The following is a 15,526-nucleotide window of genomic DNA, read 5'->3' on the forward strand; positions in this document are numbered from 1 at the left end:
GGTGTGTATTTTACTAAATATTACATTTACTTCTCTAGTTAAAAATAACTTAATTGGATCCTGTGTAAATGCCAGGCAATGTTTGCAGGTGTCAGTATGTTCATATAACTCTGATAACTCTGTCAGTAATTCATAATTTGAAGTCAACATCCATGTGGAGAAAGTTTGCTTTTAATCTGGTCCTAGGCTTTTAGCAGGAGCTATTTTTTTAATTTCCATTTGCAAAGGCATGCTCTTACACCAGCTGTAAAATGAAGGTTAGTGATACAATCTCTATAATATGAGAAAGTCACAACAAACATGCAAGCTTGTTACCTAATTTCTAAACTATTGCTGGAGAGCATAGTAGATACTTTTTAACATTTACAGTTCTGAGTATTTATAGATGCTTCCACCCACACTTGTGTAGCAGGACTTCTCATTTGAGCTGTACTCCTAGTTAAATTTAAAAACTAAGTTACATCTGGAAACTAGCTTTGAAACATTTGGACTACAGTAATAATCTCTCTTTGATGTACAGCTTCTTGTGTCTTAAATTGCTGTAGTTTTTCTTCAGCTTATGAAGAAAATGAAAGGCAAATGAAGTACAATATACTTATTGGCTTTAAGAAAAAAAAAAATCTTGCATTTTTCAAATGAATATTGTATCTGTGTTTGATGTTTTTGAATTTCTTCTTAAAATAAACAACCCTGAACCTATTAATAAGGAAAAACCTATTTACCAAAGCCTTGTGCAGAATGTGAAAAAAGTTAGTTGTCCTTTTAAGGTTATTTTTTGAATCTTAAAATTTGATGCAAACTGTTGTGCTTTGTATTGCTGAAAAACATAATTAAAGATCTCTTGTTCAACTTCAGATGGGCTGAATCACTATACTACATTGAAGGAATGTAAGTGAGGATTGAAAACCCTCTGCTGACTAGATGTACATTAGATTTGCAAATTACCTACCAATGCCCTTTGGGACAAAGCTCTTCATGAAATCATTGTCAATAACTTTCTGTTGGTTGACTTATGGAATAGGTTGTTCTTCAAGATTTCACAGGAGAGAGATTAAATGTTATAAAGCAGAAAGTACAGAAACTCCGTAGGGCAATCTAAATGATGTTCTAGGAACTGAGCTATATTACAAAGAATATTAAACATATTTGCAGTCTTCTATTATTTGTCACATGAATGCCAGGCCCCTTTTTTGGGGTTTTGCATAGATATGTAAAGTAACATACTTTAACATAACATAAAGTAACATAGATATGTAAAATAACAAAAGATAATTAGTTTTGTTTTATGTAAAGCTGCTAATATGTAGATACTTGAGTTCCCTAAAAGAAAAAAATAAAAATCTGAGTATTTTAATGATGTGTGTTGATGCTGTATAAATTGCTTGGTGAAGACAAGCTGCTATATTCACTTCATTTGAAAAAGGAATATACTTAAAAGGAAAATAGCATGACACAGCCAGTGTTGTATATCTGTGCTAAAATTGGTGTGAATTAGTCAAGTTGCAGTGTACCTGAGACAGTTGGAGTAATGGTGGTGGGGGCATTACCTACTTGGGGAAACAAACCCAAAGTGTCGCTCTCTTTAGTGTAGAGACACACGGATATGAAGGGTGGAAATGTGTGTAATGGCCCCAGCATGCTGGAGATAAATGTAGAAGTAAAATATATTTGTTATGAACAACAGAACATGTGGGAAAGCTGGAAGGGAAGGTGAAGCTGTTCTTGGTACAGTAAACAAGACATGGTCACAAGCCCTGCACTGTGCCTGGCCCCACCTCAGGGCCAAGGCTGAGTAATGGTGATGGCTGTGCTGGGTGAAGAAAACTGAACTGTGCTAGGTGCTTGGAGGGGAGCTGAAAAAAAATAAAAAATAGAAAGGACAAGTTGTTTTAAAACTTTTCTAGATAACTGTGTCAGAGCAGAATTTTTCTATTACATTTAAAAGTCAGGAATTTGCTGAGGGTTAATGTGTGTGTGCTGCTGCACACAAGATGGCCATCCCCATCTCTGGAGCAAACTGTTTTGTTTGAGTCACCAGATCTTATAGGAGACACTGAATATCCAGGGAATCAAATATGTAACTTTGAGAGGTCCTGATGTGTTTGAGGCATCTGCCTCCTACACTCCTCATAAGTGGCCAGGAAGTGCAAATATCCTTAATAAAATAAATCACTTGAATCTCACCATGTTGCTCATTCTTTGACGCTCCTCAGCTTCCAAGGCTTAACAGTATTTTTCACAGACTTCATACTAGAAGCCTACATATCATCCATATTTACCTTGACACATCCAGTGGAGACCCACCACCTGAGCAGGAATTCCTGCTGCAGAGATTTGGACCTCGTTGAGATCTCCCTGCGAGGAATTGTCATTGTGAGGATTATGGGAGGCAGCTTTGTGTTAGGAGATGTCTGGAGGCTCTTTAATTGACACAGGAAGCAGTGTTTCCCATTCACATGCAGCAATTCCATGTGTGTGTTAGAAGGCAGAACATTTGTTTGTTCCAGGGAAGCAGGAGACCAAACCTTACACTGAGAGACTCTTGCCACTTGGACCAAAAACTTCTGTTTTTCCCATTAATTTCCCCAGTGCTTAAAGATACATAATAACTTAGTACAAGAATTGTAGTAAAGCAGAATGTTTTCCTCAAGAAAAATTGGAAAAATTCTCAGTCTGGGTGACCCTAGTATAACTAGAAAAAATAGAGGTTCCTATATTGTACATCTATCCTGGTAAATAATATCTTGAGAAAAATCTTGAGAAGACCTCAGCCAAAATTTATTCCTGCAGCCTTCAGGCTAGGTATATTCTTCAAAGCAATTTAAAAATTTTCAGTTTAATTTAAAAATACTATCCAAATAAATTACCTGGTTTTTCAGTACTTTTTTGTTCTGGCTAACCCAATTTCAGTACAAAGTTATCTCTGCTACACAACTAAAATTTAGCATTATCCTCAGTGTCACTTAAATAATCAAAATGCTTGTTGTATTTATCAAAATGTATTCTGCTCTGGGTAAGGAAAATAGATATCTGCTCTTACTTCAAGACCTTTACTGCAACAAACAGTGGGCTTGCAGCCATCTTTTCCCTCCAGCCCTGTTTCTGAACTGCAGGACAAGGCTATTCCTGTGGAAACAAATCAAGATGTCAAAGTTGTACAGCTGCCAGAGGGGGCTCTGATGTTTCTTCGTCTGAAGGTAAAGATGACTCCAGCTTGTTTTTAATTGTGCAGTATAGCTACAGTAAAATGCTACTGCAAGCTGTCATGGGCAGCCCTGCATTACTGATTCATTTGGACATTAAAATATGTAGCCAAAGTCAAATGTATGATAATATGGGTCCCACACCCATATTCAAATATATGTTCAGATTTTTGCAGTTCTCCGTGTGTCTAAATTAGTGTAGTTTTCAGAGGTTGCATCTTCCAGGACTTTTAGAGGGATGAGCAAGTGTTGTGTGTAATATGACTGATTCATTCATCTCCACTTGAGGTCTTGGTGCTGCAGAGTTTGTGGTGAAACCAGGAATGAAGGGGGGTACCGGTACAGGGGGTGCTGAGCTGACATCTCTGTCCAAGGCTGTTTGCTGCCAGCTCTGCTGCTGTCCCACAAGTCCTGCTGGTATTTAAACGACTCTTAGGCAACAGGGCTCCACTTGGAGTGGTCTCATAGCAATGAAAAACAAAGTGTTTCTCCAAATCTTAGAACAGGGGAAAGAATGCTGCTCTTAATGTCTATTGCATCTCTATTCCTTTGGAATCTTTCCTTTTTAAGAACAATGGAGGACCTGGAAAACTAGCTGTCTGCCAGAATAAAAGTAAAAAGAATGATCAGTGTGTTTAGAGATCTTGATATCATTTAGTGAAGACTTTATTCTGAGAATGTCTGCAATTTTTTTTTAAATGATGTGGTATAAAACATTCTAACAAACAAATCTGTGCTTTGTAGAAGGAATCAATGTGTTTTGAAAGTCTAACTGCGTAATTTATTTCCCTGAAATTTTTAAAGGAAAATAAAATAGTTTCAGGAGAATTTTCTTACTAATGATATTTTGGTTCCAAGAAAGGAAACTCGAACTGTAAAGATTTCATTTGCCAATGTAGAAAAAAAAAACATTAAAAATAATGAAAATAGGCATGTCAGTTTACTCAGAACTTGATACTGTCAAGAAATGTAACTAATAAAACATGCTAGCAACTGTATGATGGCTGTGTTTTGAACAGTTGTGTACTGTAGGTTCTAGCTGACATATTAATGAAAGCTCTAATACTTATTACCAGAAACTAGGTTGTTTTTTCACATCCCTCTTTGTCTTTGCCAGCTTGATTATGGCTGACAAAGTTGATAAAATATGATAGTTCTTAGGTTCTTCAGCATGTCTCCTCAGTTTTTGGTTACATTCCCCTGCTGGAGTGTCAGTCATTCCTGCAGAGAAATTCAGATGATATCGAAGGAACTCAGTTGTGTTAGTACTTCTCTTCAGTTGCCCACTTTCCTGAAAGTATTTTTAGTGGCAAGATCATCTTACTGAGCTTATTTCAATATTTTTTTATTTTTTTGGGGGTGAACCTGTGCTGCTGGTACCCTTCATTAAACAAATAAGATCTATAGCTCCTGCTGATTTTAATTTGTTTAAACTGATTTTGTCGCTTTGTAACATATTCTTGTTCTAATACAAACGTGCCTTGCATTACATTGTGATACTAAAAATAAATGCATATATGAAACTCATAACCCTCATCTCTGTTTAGAGAAACAAACTTCTCTGCCAAACACACTGCACTGCAGTAGACCTTGTGCCCCTAAAACTCAAAGCTTGCTGCTGTATCTTAACTAGACGTTCACTGGAAATGCTACGAAACAATGAAATGGCCCATGATTGCAGTATGAAACACATTTTAAAAAAGCCAAAACCAACCAACCAACAGAAAAACCCCACCCCAAACCCCCTCAAACGTGGTTTTATTTTCAAGGGAATGGGGGAATGCTCCAGCATTTAAAAATGTTCTGGAGCTTAATTTAAAAAAATGTCTTTAAAAAGACCATCTCAAATTTAAGACCCTTTTGTTTAAATGGTGATCAAAGATACTAATTAAAGCAAGACCTGGATCCTTGAAGTATTATAACACTAAAAAATAGAATACTACTTTATCTTCTCATTTAAAGGAGTCTACTTAATTTTTTCATTTGCTTATTAAATATAACAAACCTTATAAGTTACCATTCTGCCAAATAAAGGAAGTATTAGATTTATTTTGACTGTTTTATTAGGTATATCTTTGTTTTCAGCAATCATGTGGTAGTGGCTGACTTTTGTAAAATTTTTCTGCATTGTGTAATAACAATAATGTGTGAATGGAATTGATATGCCATCCAAGAGGAGAGTTTCATGTGTATGTGTGACTGGGAAGTGTGGAGTCATGAAGAAATAAATTGTTACATATTCACTTCTGATGTTACTCTGTGCAAATAGCCTGAAAGAAACTGCCTGTTATTTTTGTGAATCCCAGGTATTGAATGGAAGCAGTTCAGTATAAACCTGGAACCATTTCAGCTCAACAGGCTTAGCTACAAATATGCCATAAGAACAAGAAAATTTTACAAGGAGTTGTTGTGTCATGAAAGTACTCAGAACTGCTGCTGAGTTACTTTGAAACTTTGTGTTTTCATGTAAATGACATGTCAGACCAAGATTTCACCCTGAACTTGTTCATACTTCAACAGTATTTCTGTTCTTATCATAGAGATATTAATTTTAGGTAAACATCCTTTATAAACAAACTCATTCTAATCTCTAGCTTCAGTTTATAAGAGCTGCAGGGCTTACTTCTGAATAATTATGTAATATATTAGCACTTACTTTAATCAAGTGTTTGAATATGTTATTAGTATTTTGCTAGTCCATGTTACTGCATCCATGCACGTGTTACTCGTGAGTGTTTAGCAGCATTTAATCCAGACACCAACTGTGTGTAGGTGCTGTACAACACCTGTGTGTGCAGGCCTCCCTCTGAGAGGGCTGTGAAACGCTGGAGGATTGAGCCTGTTTGTCCAGAAACTGCATATAATTAACAGGGAAAGGATATTGAAACCACTGAAGAGAAATGAGGTTTCGGCTATCCACCTTTCTGTCTGTAATTCCAGACATGAATCCCATCCGAAAAATAAGAATTCACCAGAGTCCATGTTTTCTTTACTTCTTCCGTTTCTGAAACAAATAGTTAAAAAAAGAGTTTTCACGGATGAGATTAGTATGTCCTGAGGACACTTTTGATACAATGGGAATATATAATTTGCAAATTCTTTAATAGAAATGTCTGAAATATTTATGTCAGTATTGTTCAGTGTCTTACTGTTACCATTTTTAAAATATAATTTACTTCTTTCTGAAGAAGTCTGTTTGCCAGTTTTGACTTGAAAGGCTCCCGTGGAGGCAACATTAATTATTTATATTGGCAAAACCCCAGACAGTTTGTATACTTTAAAATTATTTATGTCTTCATTTTTCCTTGGTTGATTAGATTTTCCTCATGTTACAGGTTAACTTTTGAAGTGGGGAATCATTAGGTCTATTTAAATGTAGTTGCTTTTGTTGTGCAAGCTTTGCCAAGAATATTTCTTTATTTCATGTAATCAGATGGGTAGCTCTTGCCATGGTGGTGTGGAGTTTTTGTTTCCTTTTTACAGAATTCTATTTTATTTGTCTTGTCCTGTCTTTGCCAACTGAAAATGTCAATGTTTTATCTTCCTCCATTAGTGTTTTCTTAAAGTCATTTTATAGGATGCTGGCAGCTTGAAGTGCACTTTTGATTGGGTTTTTATTTTCCTGTTAATGGGAAAGCCACCCAAATGAAACTTCACAACTAGCAATTCTGGAACCTTCCTCAGGGAAAGGGCTGCTGAGTTTCTGTGGGAGGGAAGATTAAAATAAAACACCAAATAATTGGAAATTCCTTGAACATAGGCACGATTGGCATGAAGCTCATGTAGTACTTGTGCTTAACCTTTTTTGGATTTTCTAGGATTAAAGCTTTTGACATGTGTGCAAATCAGTTTTATACCACTGAGTAGTTCCTAGTAGTAGTGCCAACTAGTATGCCACAAGTATTATAACTTAAAATGCTTCTTCCTGAATAAAGCCCCCTACAAAATTAGAATTATCTTATGTCTAATATACTGGGTTATTTTTGAGTTTAGTTTGATTTTGTTTCTGGGATGTTTGTTTGTTTGTCTGGGTTTTTGTTTTTTATTTTTTCTTTATTTTGTAAAAGAGAAGTTTTTACACCTCATTAGTTTGATTAATACACTTGTGACATTTTAATATTAAATTTTTAGGGGAAAAATAACAATTTAGACCTTATGCTGGCTGTCTCAGCTAATTGAATTTATTATATTTTTTCTGCTTTCCATTCTCCTGGCTTCTACAGTAGTAAGGGTTGTTAGAAATAAGCTATCCAAATACAAATTCTTATTCTCTTATTCAGATATTAAAGCAATGATAGAGTTGGTTCTTCCCTTCAGATCAGTAAGATAATTGTATTTTGAGTTACAACTGCTGCAAGAAGAAAGCTAGTGGAAATCTGTAAATGTTCAAATAACAGCATTGATACATACTTCTTTCACCGTGTCTAGATTAGGAAGAAGGATGCCATTTAAAATATGTTCCCTAGAACACTTTAAACATTCCTGAAACAAGCGTTCAGCACATCTGAAAATGTGTTAGCTTTATCTAGCTATACAGGATCCATCAGAAAAACTCTCTTTTTGGGACAGTTGGTTAAAAAATTTAAGCTGGTATGTCCAAAATGTCATCATTCATAGGCCATGTAACAATCTCAACATCTATCTACATCCTTCACAACTGTTTGAAAATTAGTTTTGTTAGCACTTGAAGGTTATACACAAAGTGACCTTAGCTCACAGGTTTCTTTCAAGCTTAATTTAGTTTTCACACAGTTTAACTGCAGGTTTATGAAAAGAGTTCAAGTGATCTCTTTCATAGTTCTTTCAACAAATCTTGCTTTGTACTACAACAGTATTATTTAGCTCAATATTTTAAGAAAAAGTGAACTGAAACAAGAATAAAACATTCTAAATATTCCTGTAGTTACTTTAGGAATTTATATATGTTAAATACAAGATCAGACCTTTTTGTAAGTCAGGCAATGGCTGGAGAGGCGTAGGCACACCTAGCAATCTAATGCTTGGCAATTTATTGCTTCCCTTCCTGGCATTCTCTTGTCTCAGTTCTGTGAACAAAAGAATGTGCCTCTTTATGTAGTCCCTTATCCTTATTGCTGTTGGTTAGAGATAACCAAGGGCACTTTTAGCTCTTGCAGTCCTGCCCAAAGCAGCACCTTATCCAACTGAGGAATCTGAAGAAGTAGTAACAGCAGGAGATTACCTTTTTATAATTTTTCCATGGGACTATTTCTTCCCTCTGGCCCACTGATTTTCAAAGAACCTTTTAAACTACAGATCAGAGCCTACTTTGAAAACTAGAAAAAACATTTTATGTAGATAGTTTGAGGCTTCCTTCTCTACTGTATTTGTTAGAAATGACAGTATTTAGATATTGATGAGATTGGGAAAGCAGTATGGTTCAGGGAGTACCAGTGCCTTGAATCTGTGCGTGTTAGTAGATATGGCATATTATCTTTCAGACCTGAATTCAGTATCTGCATTAAAAACAAAGTAAAAAGCCAAATCCGTTTTGTCTCCTTGAGACACAGCAGAGAGCAGAGCTGTTCCAAAAAAGGAAAAGGAGAGGATCATGTCTTTTCAGCTTCAGAAGTCTGTGGAGCAGCCTGAGCATGCTGTGGAATGGAACAGTCTATTCTAGTCAAAGCACATTAATTTCTTCATGCATCCTGTAACTCAGTACTATCCCACATCATCCTTGAACAGGGCTGTTTCTTAAATGCCACTTCTATATTTATAGTAATTGACAAGTATGAAATGATTTCATACTGTAGTTCATTAGGAGCCATTAACTGAGGAATCTGGTAACACAACTTGGCACAACTTGGCTAAATTGAGGGGGGAAGAGCTCTTTTAGTATGCATGTTATGTTGAAGTGAACATGGATCCATCCATTAAAAAAGGTTTAAATTCTGCTACACATGCTCCAGAAATTAATTTCTTGTTTAGTATTCTTGACTGGCTCTGCTGTAGCTCCTCTGTGCATGCAAATTCAAAATGCATACAACTTAATTCCTCACTTCCTTCCAACCTCTAATTTACCACAATTGAATCATTGTTCTCAGGTTCACTGAGCAATTAGTGACTGCCTGCTTGAATAGATGCACCTTTCTCTTTCTAAAAGTCAGGCTGCTGGATTTTCTTTTCTGCAATCTAAATTGGAGGCAAGTGCATCATAGATAATCATAGCATGGCAATGAAAGAGGTGTGCTCAATTCCTAATTTATCAGTCTTGGTGTGCTTGATGAGTTCTCATATTATTTTGGTTACTCTGCTTATGTTACTGTGTCATTTTTTTTCTGGGAATGAATCCCTAGTTTGTATGATCAGTAAGAGAAAAGCCTTTCTTTTGTGCCTTATGAGCTGGTTGATAGTACAGCAGACCCCAGAGCATTATTCCGTGACTGCTGTTTACTTGAGTATCAAGTGCTTACCCTCTCCTGCTTCCTGCTGTGACTTACCAAGAGAGATTTTATCTTCCACCAAACTACTTTATTTTCCAAGGCTGTTTTCCTGAAAGCAGAAAATAGGATCTGGAAACATATCTATAATAAATCTCATCTCTTGTATTGTGTAGTTGCTTATGTGCTTTGTGCACTTCTAATCTCCAGGGCAAAGAGGTCTGGTTATGTTACCTAAAATACACGGTACAGTATTTTCATAGCATTTCTAGGCTATACAGGAAAGCAAACAGATTCTGAAGCCTTTATTTCCAAATACTATGGGGAATGTGAAAGTGCAATTGAATGACAATGTGCCTCAGAGAAAGTAAAAGGAAAATTGCTTTTGTAAAGAAATCACTATTATAATTTTGTCACCTTGCTGTTTGTTTGTACCTGCCATTTTGGCCCCATATATTAATCCTAGCTATAACTATGTAATCACCATACTTTCTATAATGGCAGAGGAAATGAAATTAAAACAATTTATGGAAAAGAAATGGAAATGTAGTGTTATAAATAGCGAAGCACTGAAGAGTAAGAAATAGTAGTGAAAAATGAACCAGTTTAATAAATTAAAGCCTATTTTAATAAAATTGGAAAAATAAAATTAATGTTTTCATAATACCTTTATGCCAGAAATGAGTATTGAGTATTTATTTCTTTCAAATAATGTATAATTAATTGGTTAATAATTATAGATTTAGAAGAGGTAATATGATAATATGTGTTATCTTTGTAATAACTCTTACATGTTTCATGGTTTTTGTGATTCTTATAAAGGGAAAGAATGGACTGGTTACTGTTTAAAATGTATAACATTGTTGAATGTGTGGCAAAAAAGAAGTATTTTCAGAGTAGCAGGATGAAATGTGTGATTTTAACTTCTTAGTTCAGCAATTAAAATCACAATGGTCATCACAAGATAAAAGAGCAACCTCGGGTTTAATGAGAATTCAGTATTTCACATAGAAATAATACTGAGTTTCTGTGAGAGCTGAGTTTTGAAGTCAAGCTACAGTACTTAAAGCAGTTCATCTCTTGGTAAAAATAATTTCATATAAATATGTTTTGCTTTGGCAGATGCATAATAATGTCTACTCTTAAAATGCTTGATCCGTGTCCCAATGCCTGTGAAGGAAGATTTATGTATATGTCTCAGCCTCTGTATTTTTTCGTGAACTGTTTCCCCATCCCAAGTAATTTATTCTGTACTAAATATGATTTTCATTCCATGTAAATATGTGAGTTTATTCTACAAATATTAATTGTAAAGGTATTTATTACCAGGTTAAAGTTTAGCAGATTTTGGTATTTAAAGTGAAATTTTCTAAATAGTTCTAAGACCCTTTATTTATTGAAAAAATTACTTTGAAATTCTTAAAACTGTGACTTCTTAGATTATGGTGTGATTATGGTGTTGTGGCCTTTATCTTCAGCCTTAGACTGGTTTTGAAAACAAATCCTTTTCTTGAGTTCATGTGTAGATGCCACTCAGAAGAATATGTTTGGGATCCTCTTCTGGTAAAGAGGCTGTAATTTATGTTCCTTTTTGCCAAAGAAGGCATGATTCACAACATCAGTCACTTTAAAATAAGAAATTTGATGGTCTTAGTTCCTAGAACTTGGAAGAAGTATAGAAAAGCCTTTATTTCCACACAAGTTATTCTTGACACACTTGACTCTCTCAGTTGAAATTAAACCCCTGAAATGCCCATCACCCTGGAGAATCTGCTGATCTGACATCTGAGTCTTGGGCAGAGAAATGCAAACTCAGATGCAGAGGACTCACCCTTTTGCAACCTCTCCTTTTTTCAGTGATGGTGGCTGCCTGTATGGAGCAAGCACCAGCAGGTGAGCAGACATTCCTCTGAAGCTCTGGACAGAGTACAATGGAACTCTCCTACAAGCCACATATTTTTCTCTTACCACTGGTTAAACAGTGGAAATCCGTGGGAATGGGGAGCACTGAAGAGGCTCCCTAAGGAAATGCAGACATGATGGAGGCTTTGCAGTGATCTGACAGGATCTGAAGCATTTTCCCATGTAATCAAATACAGAAGATTCTCCATTTGTGCATATAACATGGTTAACATTTCTGTCACTTTGAGGCGCTGAGTGGTGCTTGTAACCTGGGGCTCTGTTACAGCTGAGCATTTCACCATAATGCCCTGTGAAAACTGATGAAGCTGGGTAGGGAGAAGCACTGGACTGAAGAGGGATCTGAGGGGGGAAGATGCTTCTCTAAGTGCTTGTTTAGCTCCTGGTCTTTTTTCCCCAAAACCTGATTCTGTAATTAAAAGTTTACATCAATTGGCGGTAAACTAAGTGAATTTCTTCAGTCAAAACTGCCTTGCCCATGCTACTCTAATACCAGAAAGCATTGCAACACTGCCATTACCTGGGCAACACAGAGCTGCTGGAAAGTAAAACAGTGGAGAGAAATGTGTTACTTGGTAAATTGTCCCTTGGGTGTGGTCAGTGGTCTCATCCACAAGAGTGGATCACTTGTTCCAACTCACATAATGGAGGGAAATGTGCAGCTTTAAGGACGTGTTATTTCCAATTATGTAGCTTTTTTTAATGAAGCGTGAACTCAAAAGTGCTGTCAGACTTTCTTTACCTTTCTTGTGAAAATTGAGTTTTTGTACTTGATCTCTAAAACATGACAGAAAATATCGGAAGCATGTACCACCTGTTTTTCCTTTCATCTTGATTCATTCATTAGGTTCCTCGTATTAAAAGCCCTCCAACACATAATTAACCCTTTTTTGATACTGTGAAACTTGAAACAATCATTAAAACTCATTAAAAGAGAGAAAGTTACTTTTAAAAGCAGTTTAATATTAAAATTTCCCTGATTTTTTAAACTTATCATTAGGATAGAATACTAAGGGTATGGCCCTCACAGTTTCAGTCTTTACTGGCTAGTCAAGTAATTAATGATAATTGGTTGCTTTGCATTGCAGAACTCTGCTTCGTGATAGAAGATCTTTTGATAAAACAATTTTCTATAATGGAATGTTGTCTTCTGAGTATGCACTATGTAATGATACTGTCAGCAAGTCCTTTGTGTCCAGTAAGAAGAAAATATAATTGAAGATAAAAATACATTACCCAGGCTCAGTTTTTTGTCCCTCTTCACATTCTAAGCTCAATAGGTATTATATTGTAAAACCATAGGATATTTTATAATCCATTTTTTTACTGAAGAAGAACATTTGTAAGGAAATAGTCTTTCTGTCACAGAACTGGTCATACTGGATTTTTATATGGGTCATTTGTTGCTAAACTTCTAATTTTATCTTAAAACTATGACAAATAGAGAACCATGAAAAGGATATGCTTTTAATTTTTCTCAACTGTACTTGGTAACTAAAGTCACACTCGTATTTTCTAAAATATATTATTTGGAAACGAGTACCTGTCTCTTTAAAAATTGCTTTTAAAATATGAGCTGGACTATTTATGTTCTGAAAATGCTAATTGTTATATGGTTAAAAAAACATTGGATAACTAGTAGGATTTTCAGAAATTCTCAGCATCATTTCTGTCCAAGAGAAAATGAAAAATGGGAGGACTTAGACCAGTCCTTAAAAATCTCCACGTAGCTGCATGATAATACTCTTATCCACTTTTGCAGTGAAGTTAAGGTAAAATTCTACTTGAAATTACAAGCTGAGAAATACAATAAAAGCCCATGTATGGGCAGATGTGAATAATCTGCCAGGATTCTTCTTACTTGATGGAAAACAAGATATGATAGAGATAAAAATTTGGAAAAAAATTATTTGATGGTAAAATGTATTTGGATACATCCCTGCATAGAGTAGGAAAGTATTATGAATGGGAAAGTATACCATGAATTGAAAGCAATGGAGACATTTGAAGAAATAACAAAAGTAGTAAAAATGTATTACTGATTTGTGGCTTGTTAATAAAATGCCCTAATTCTAATCAACAATGCAATTATTTCAAACCATTTTTCACAGCTTAGTTGTTACAATTTCAGAATGCAAAGCTTTCTCAACTACAGTGATTTGCTGTAGCAAATCATTTTTGAAAAAAAATACTGTGATTCTTTGAAAAGGTGTCCTTATCCTTCTTTTTAAGGTCTGGGATGCTGTAGATACAGGCTGCTGTTTAAAAACCTACTCCTGTCATTCCTGTGCTGTTCGGGCTGCCCAGTGGTCATCCTGTGGAAGAAGGATCCTCAGTGGAGGCTTTGATTCCATGCTGCATTTAACAGATGTAGAAACAGGTAAAGGCCATTGAAGAGTGCATTATAGCCATTTATTTATTGTGTTCAGATAATTTGGGATCTTGCTAACCTTATTCTTTCTTCTAAAATATAGACAAATCTGTAGATGAAAGTTAGAATTCCTGAGATGTGACCTTATTTAAAAAATGTATTTTGGCATGTAAGAGTAGTTGGAAAGGTTTGAGAAAACTGAAATACCTTACAGTTCACAATCACATGGAATTTCTGTTGTCAGATACTACACAGATGAATGGAATGCAATATGTGTTTTTATGCTCTGTCACGGTCATTGATTGAAGTGTTTGAACAGCCTCTTAAGGGTGACTTCAGTAACATTTATACCTATATTTAATTTAAACATAAGCTTGTATCTCATTCTCTGTTGGGTTGAAGTTTGTGCTTGAAGTTAATTAGGCGTTTTTTTTCTTTTTTCTGAATAGGACCTTAATTAGGAGTATAGAAACTTAAATTCCGGTATGAAACCTTGAGACCGAACTTGTGATGCTTTGATGCATTTTTGAATTTGATTTGGGATTTGATTGTTGTAACCTTAACAATTAATTTCCTGGATGCTGTGTCTCCTCATGTCTCCTTCACGAACTAACATGCTTCTGTCAGCTGTATTCCTTCTCTCTTTGATGTGTGTTACCGACATCTGTTGCATTCCACAGCCGCAGGATCGCGTCCAGAGAAGCTGTGGTTACCAGGAACCAGCATGGGACACCAACGAGATGGGTTTCTGCTCAGGAAACCATTTATTCAGCATGGGAACAAACTCAGGTGCAGGGACAGAGAGCAGAGGCAGGGTGATGGGTTTTGAGGGACAGAACCAGGGTGGAGCTCAAGGTCAGGGACCAGTAGGAGCACAGAAAGGGAGAAAGCCAAGGGGCTCAAACCCAATCACAATACCCTGAGCTGACACCCCACAAGGGTCTGGGGTGGGGCAACTCTTCCCAGGCTCACAGGGCCCAGCCCCCGAGGCAGAAGTTCAGAATTCACACCAGCCGGGTTTACAGCCATGCCTCCACTTTAACAATGCTTATCTGAAACTAAATCTTTGCCTCCCTGGGCTGGGGGCACCTCACAAACATCGAGCAGCATTCACTGGGGCTGTGTATAATATGGTGTCTCTCTGTGCGTGTATGAATTAGATCCAGGATGGGACCTTGTCAAGGGAAGAGATGCAATTTTACATTTCCCACTTAGTTTATTTTTAAATGTTTAACTCCTGCAAAGGTGCAATATTTTTTGTAAGACTGGAATAGAAATCCTTACAAAAATTACAAGCATTTTCTGTCTAGGAGGATTTTCTCTTGCGTAAAAGAAAGAACTACATTGTGTATGAATATCTGGAAAGCAGAAATCCTATTCAGATGAACTGGGAAAGCAGCCAAGAAAATTTTTAAATATTGTTCACATGAGAAAAAGGTTATTTTTCATGCTCCAAGAATTTATTTTTCTCAACAATAGTCATACCAGAAGTATTTGAATTCAATGATGGCTGGAAGGGAGCTGTTGCAGTGTAGGAATGTAAAATATGTTGCAGAATAATGATGTTTTGAGAATATTCAGCTTTTTTAATGAGGGAAGGAGATTTATATGCTTGGTGTAGTAGTATGTGAGGT

The 15,526-nt window shown here is 36.0% G+C and overlaps 1 protein-coding gene across 3 annotated transcripts in view; it reads left to right on the forward strand.

Moving 5' to 3' along the window:
* Positions 1-15,526, forward strand: part of WDR25 (WD repeat domain 25) — a 60,296-nt gene that overhangs the window by 20,034 nt on the left and 24,736 nt on the right. For all 3 annotated transcript variants that reach the window (XM_023927564.2, XM_023927563.2, XM_086895434.1), the window contains exon 3: positions 13,754-13,901. In XM_023927564.2, coding sequence (XP_023783332.2) covers positions 13,754-13,901 — 148 coding nt within the window. The remainder of the gene's footprint in view (positions 1-13,753; positions 13,902-15,526) is intronic.

This window comes from Cyanistes caeruleus, chromosome 6 (assembly GCF_971803275.1).
Source record: "Cyanistes caeruleus chromosome 6, bCyaCae1.hap1.1, whole genome shotgun sequence".
NCBI lineage: Eukaryota > Metazoa > Chordata > Aves > Passeriformes > Paridae > Cyanistes > Cyanistes caeruleus.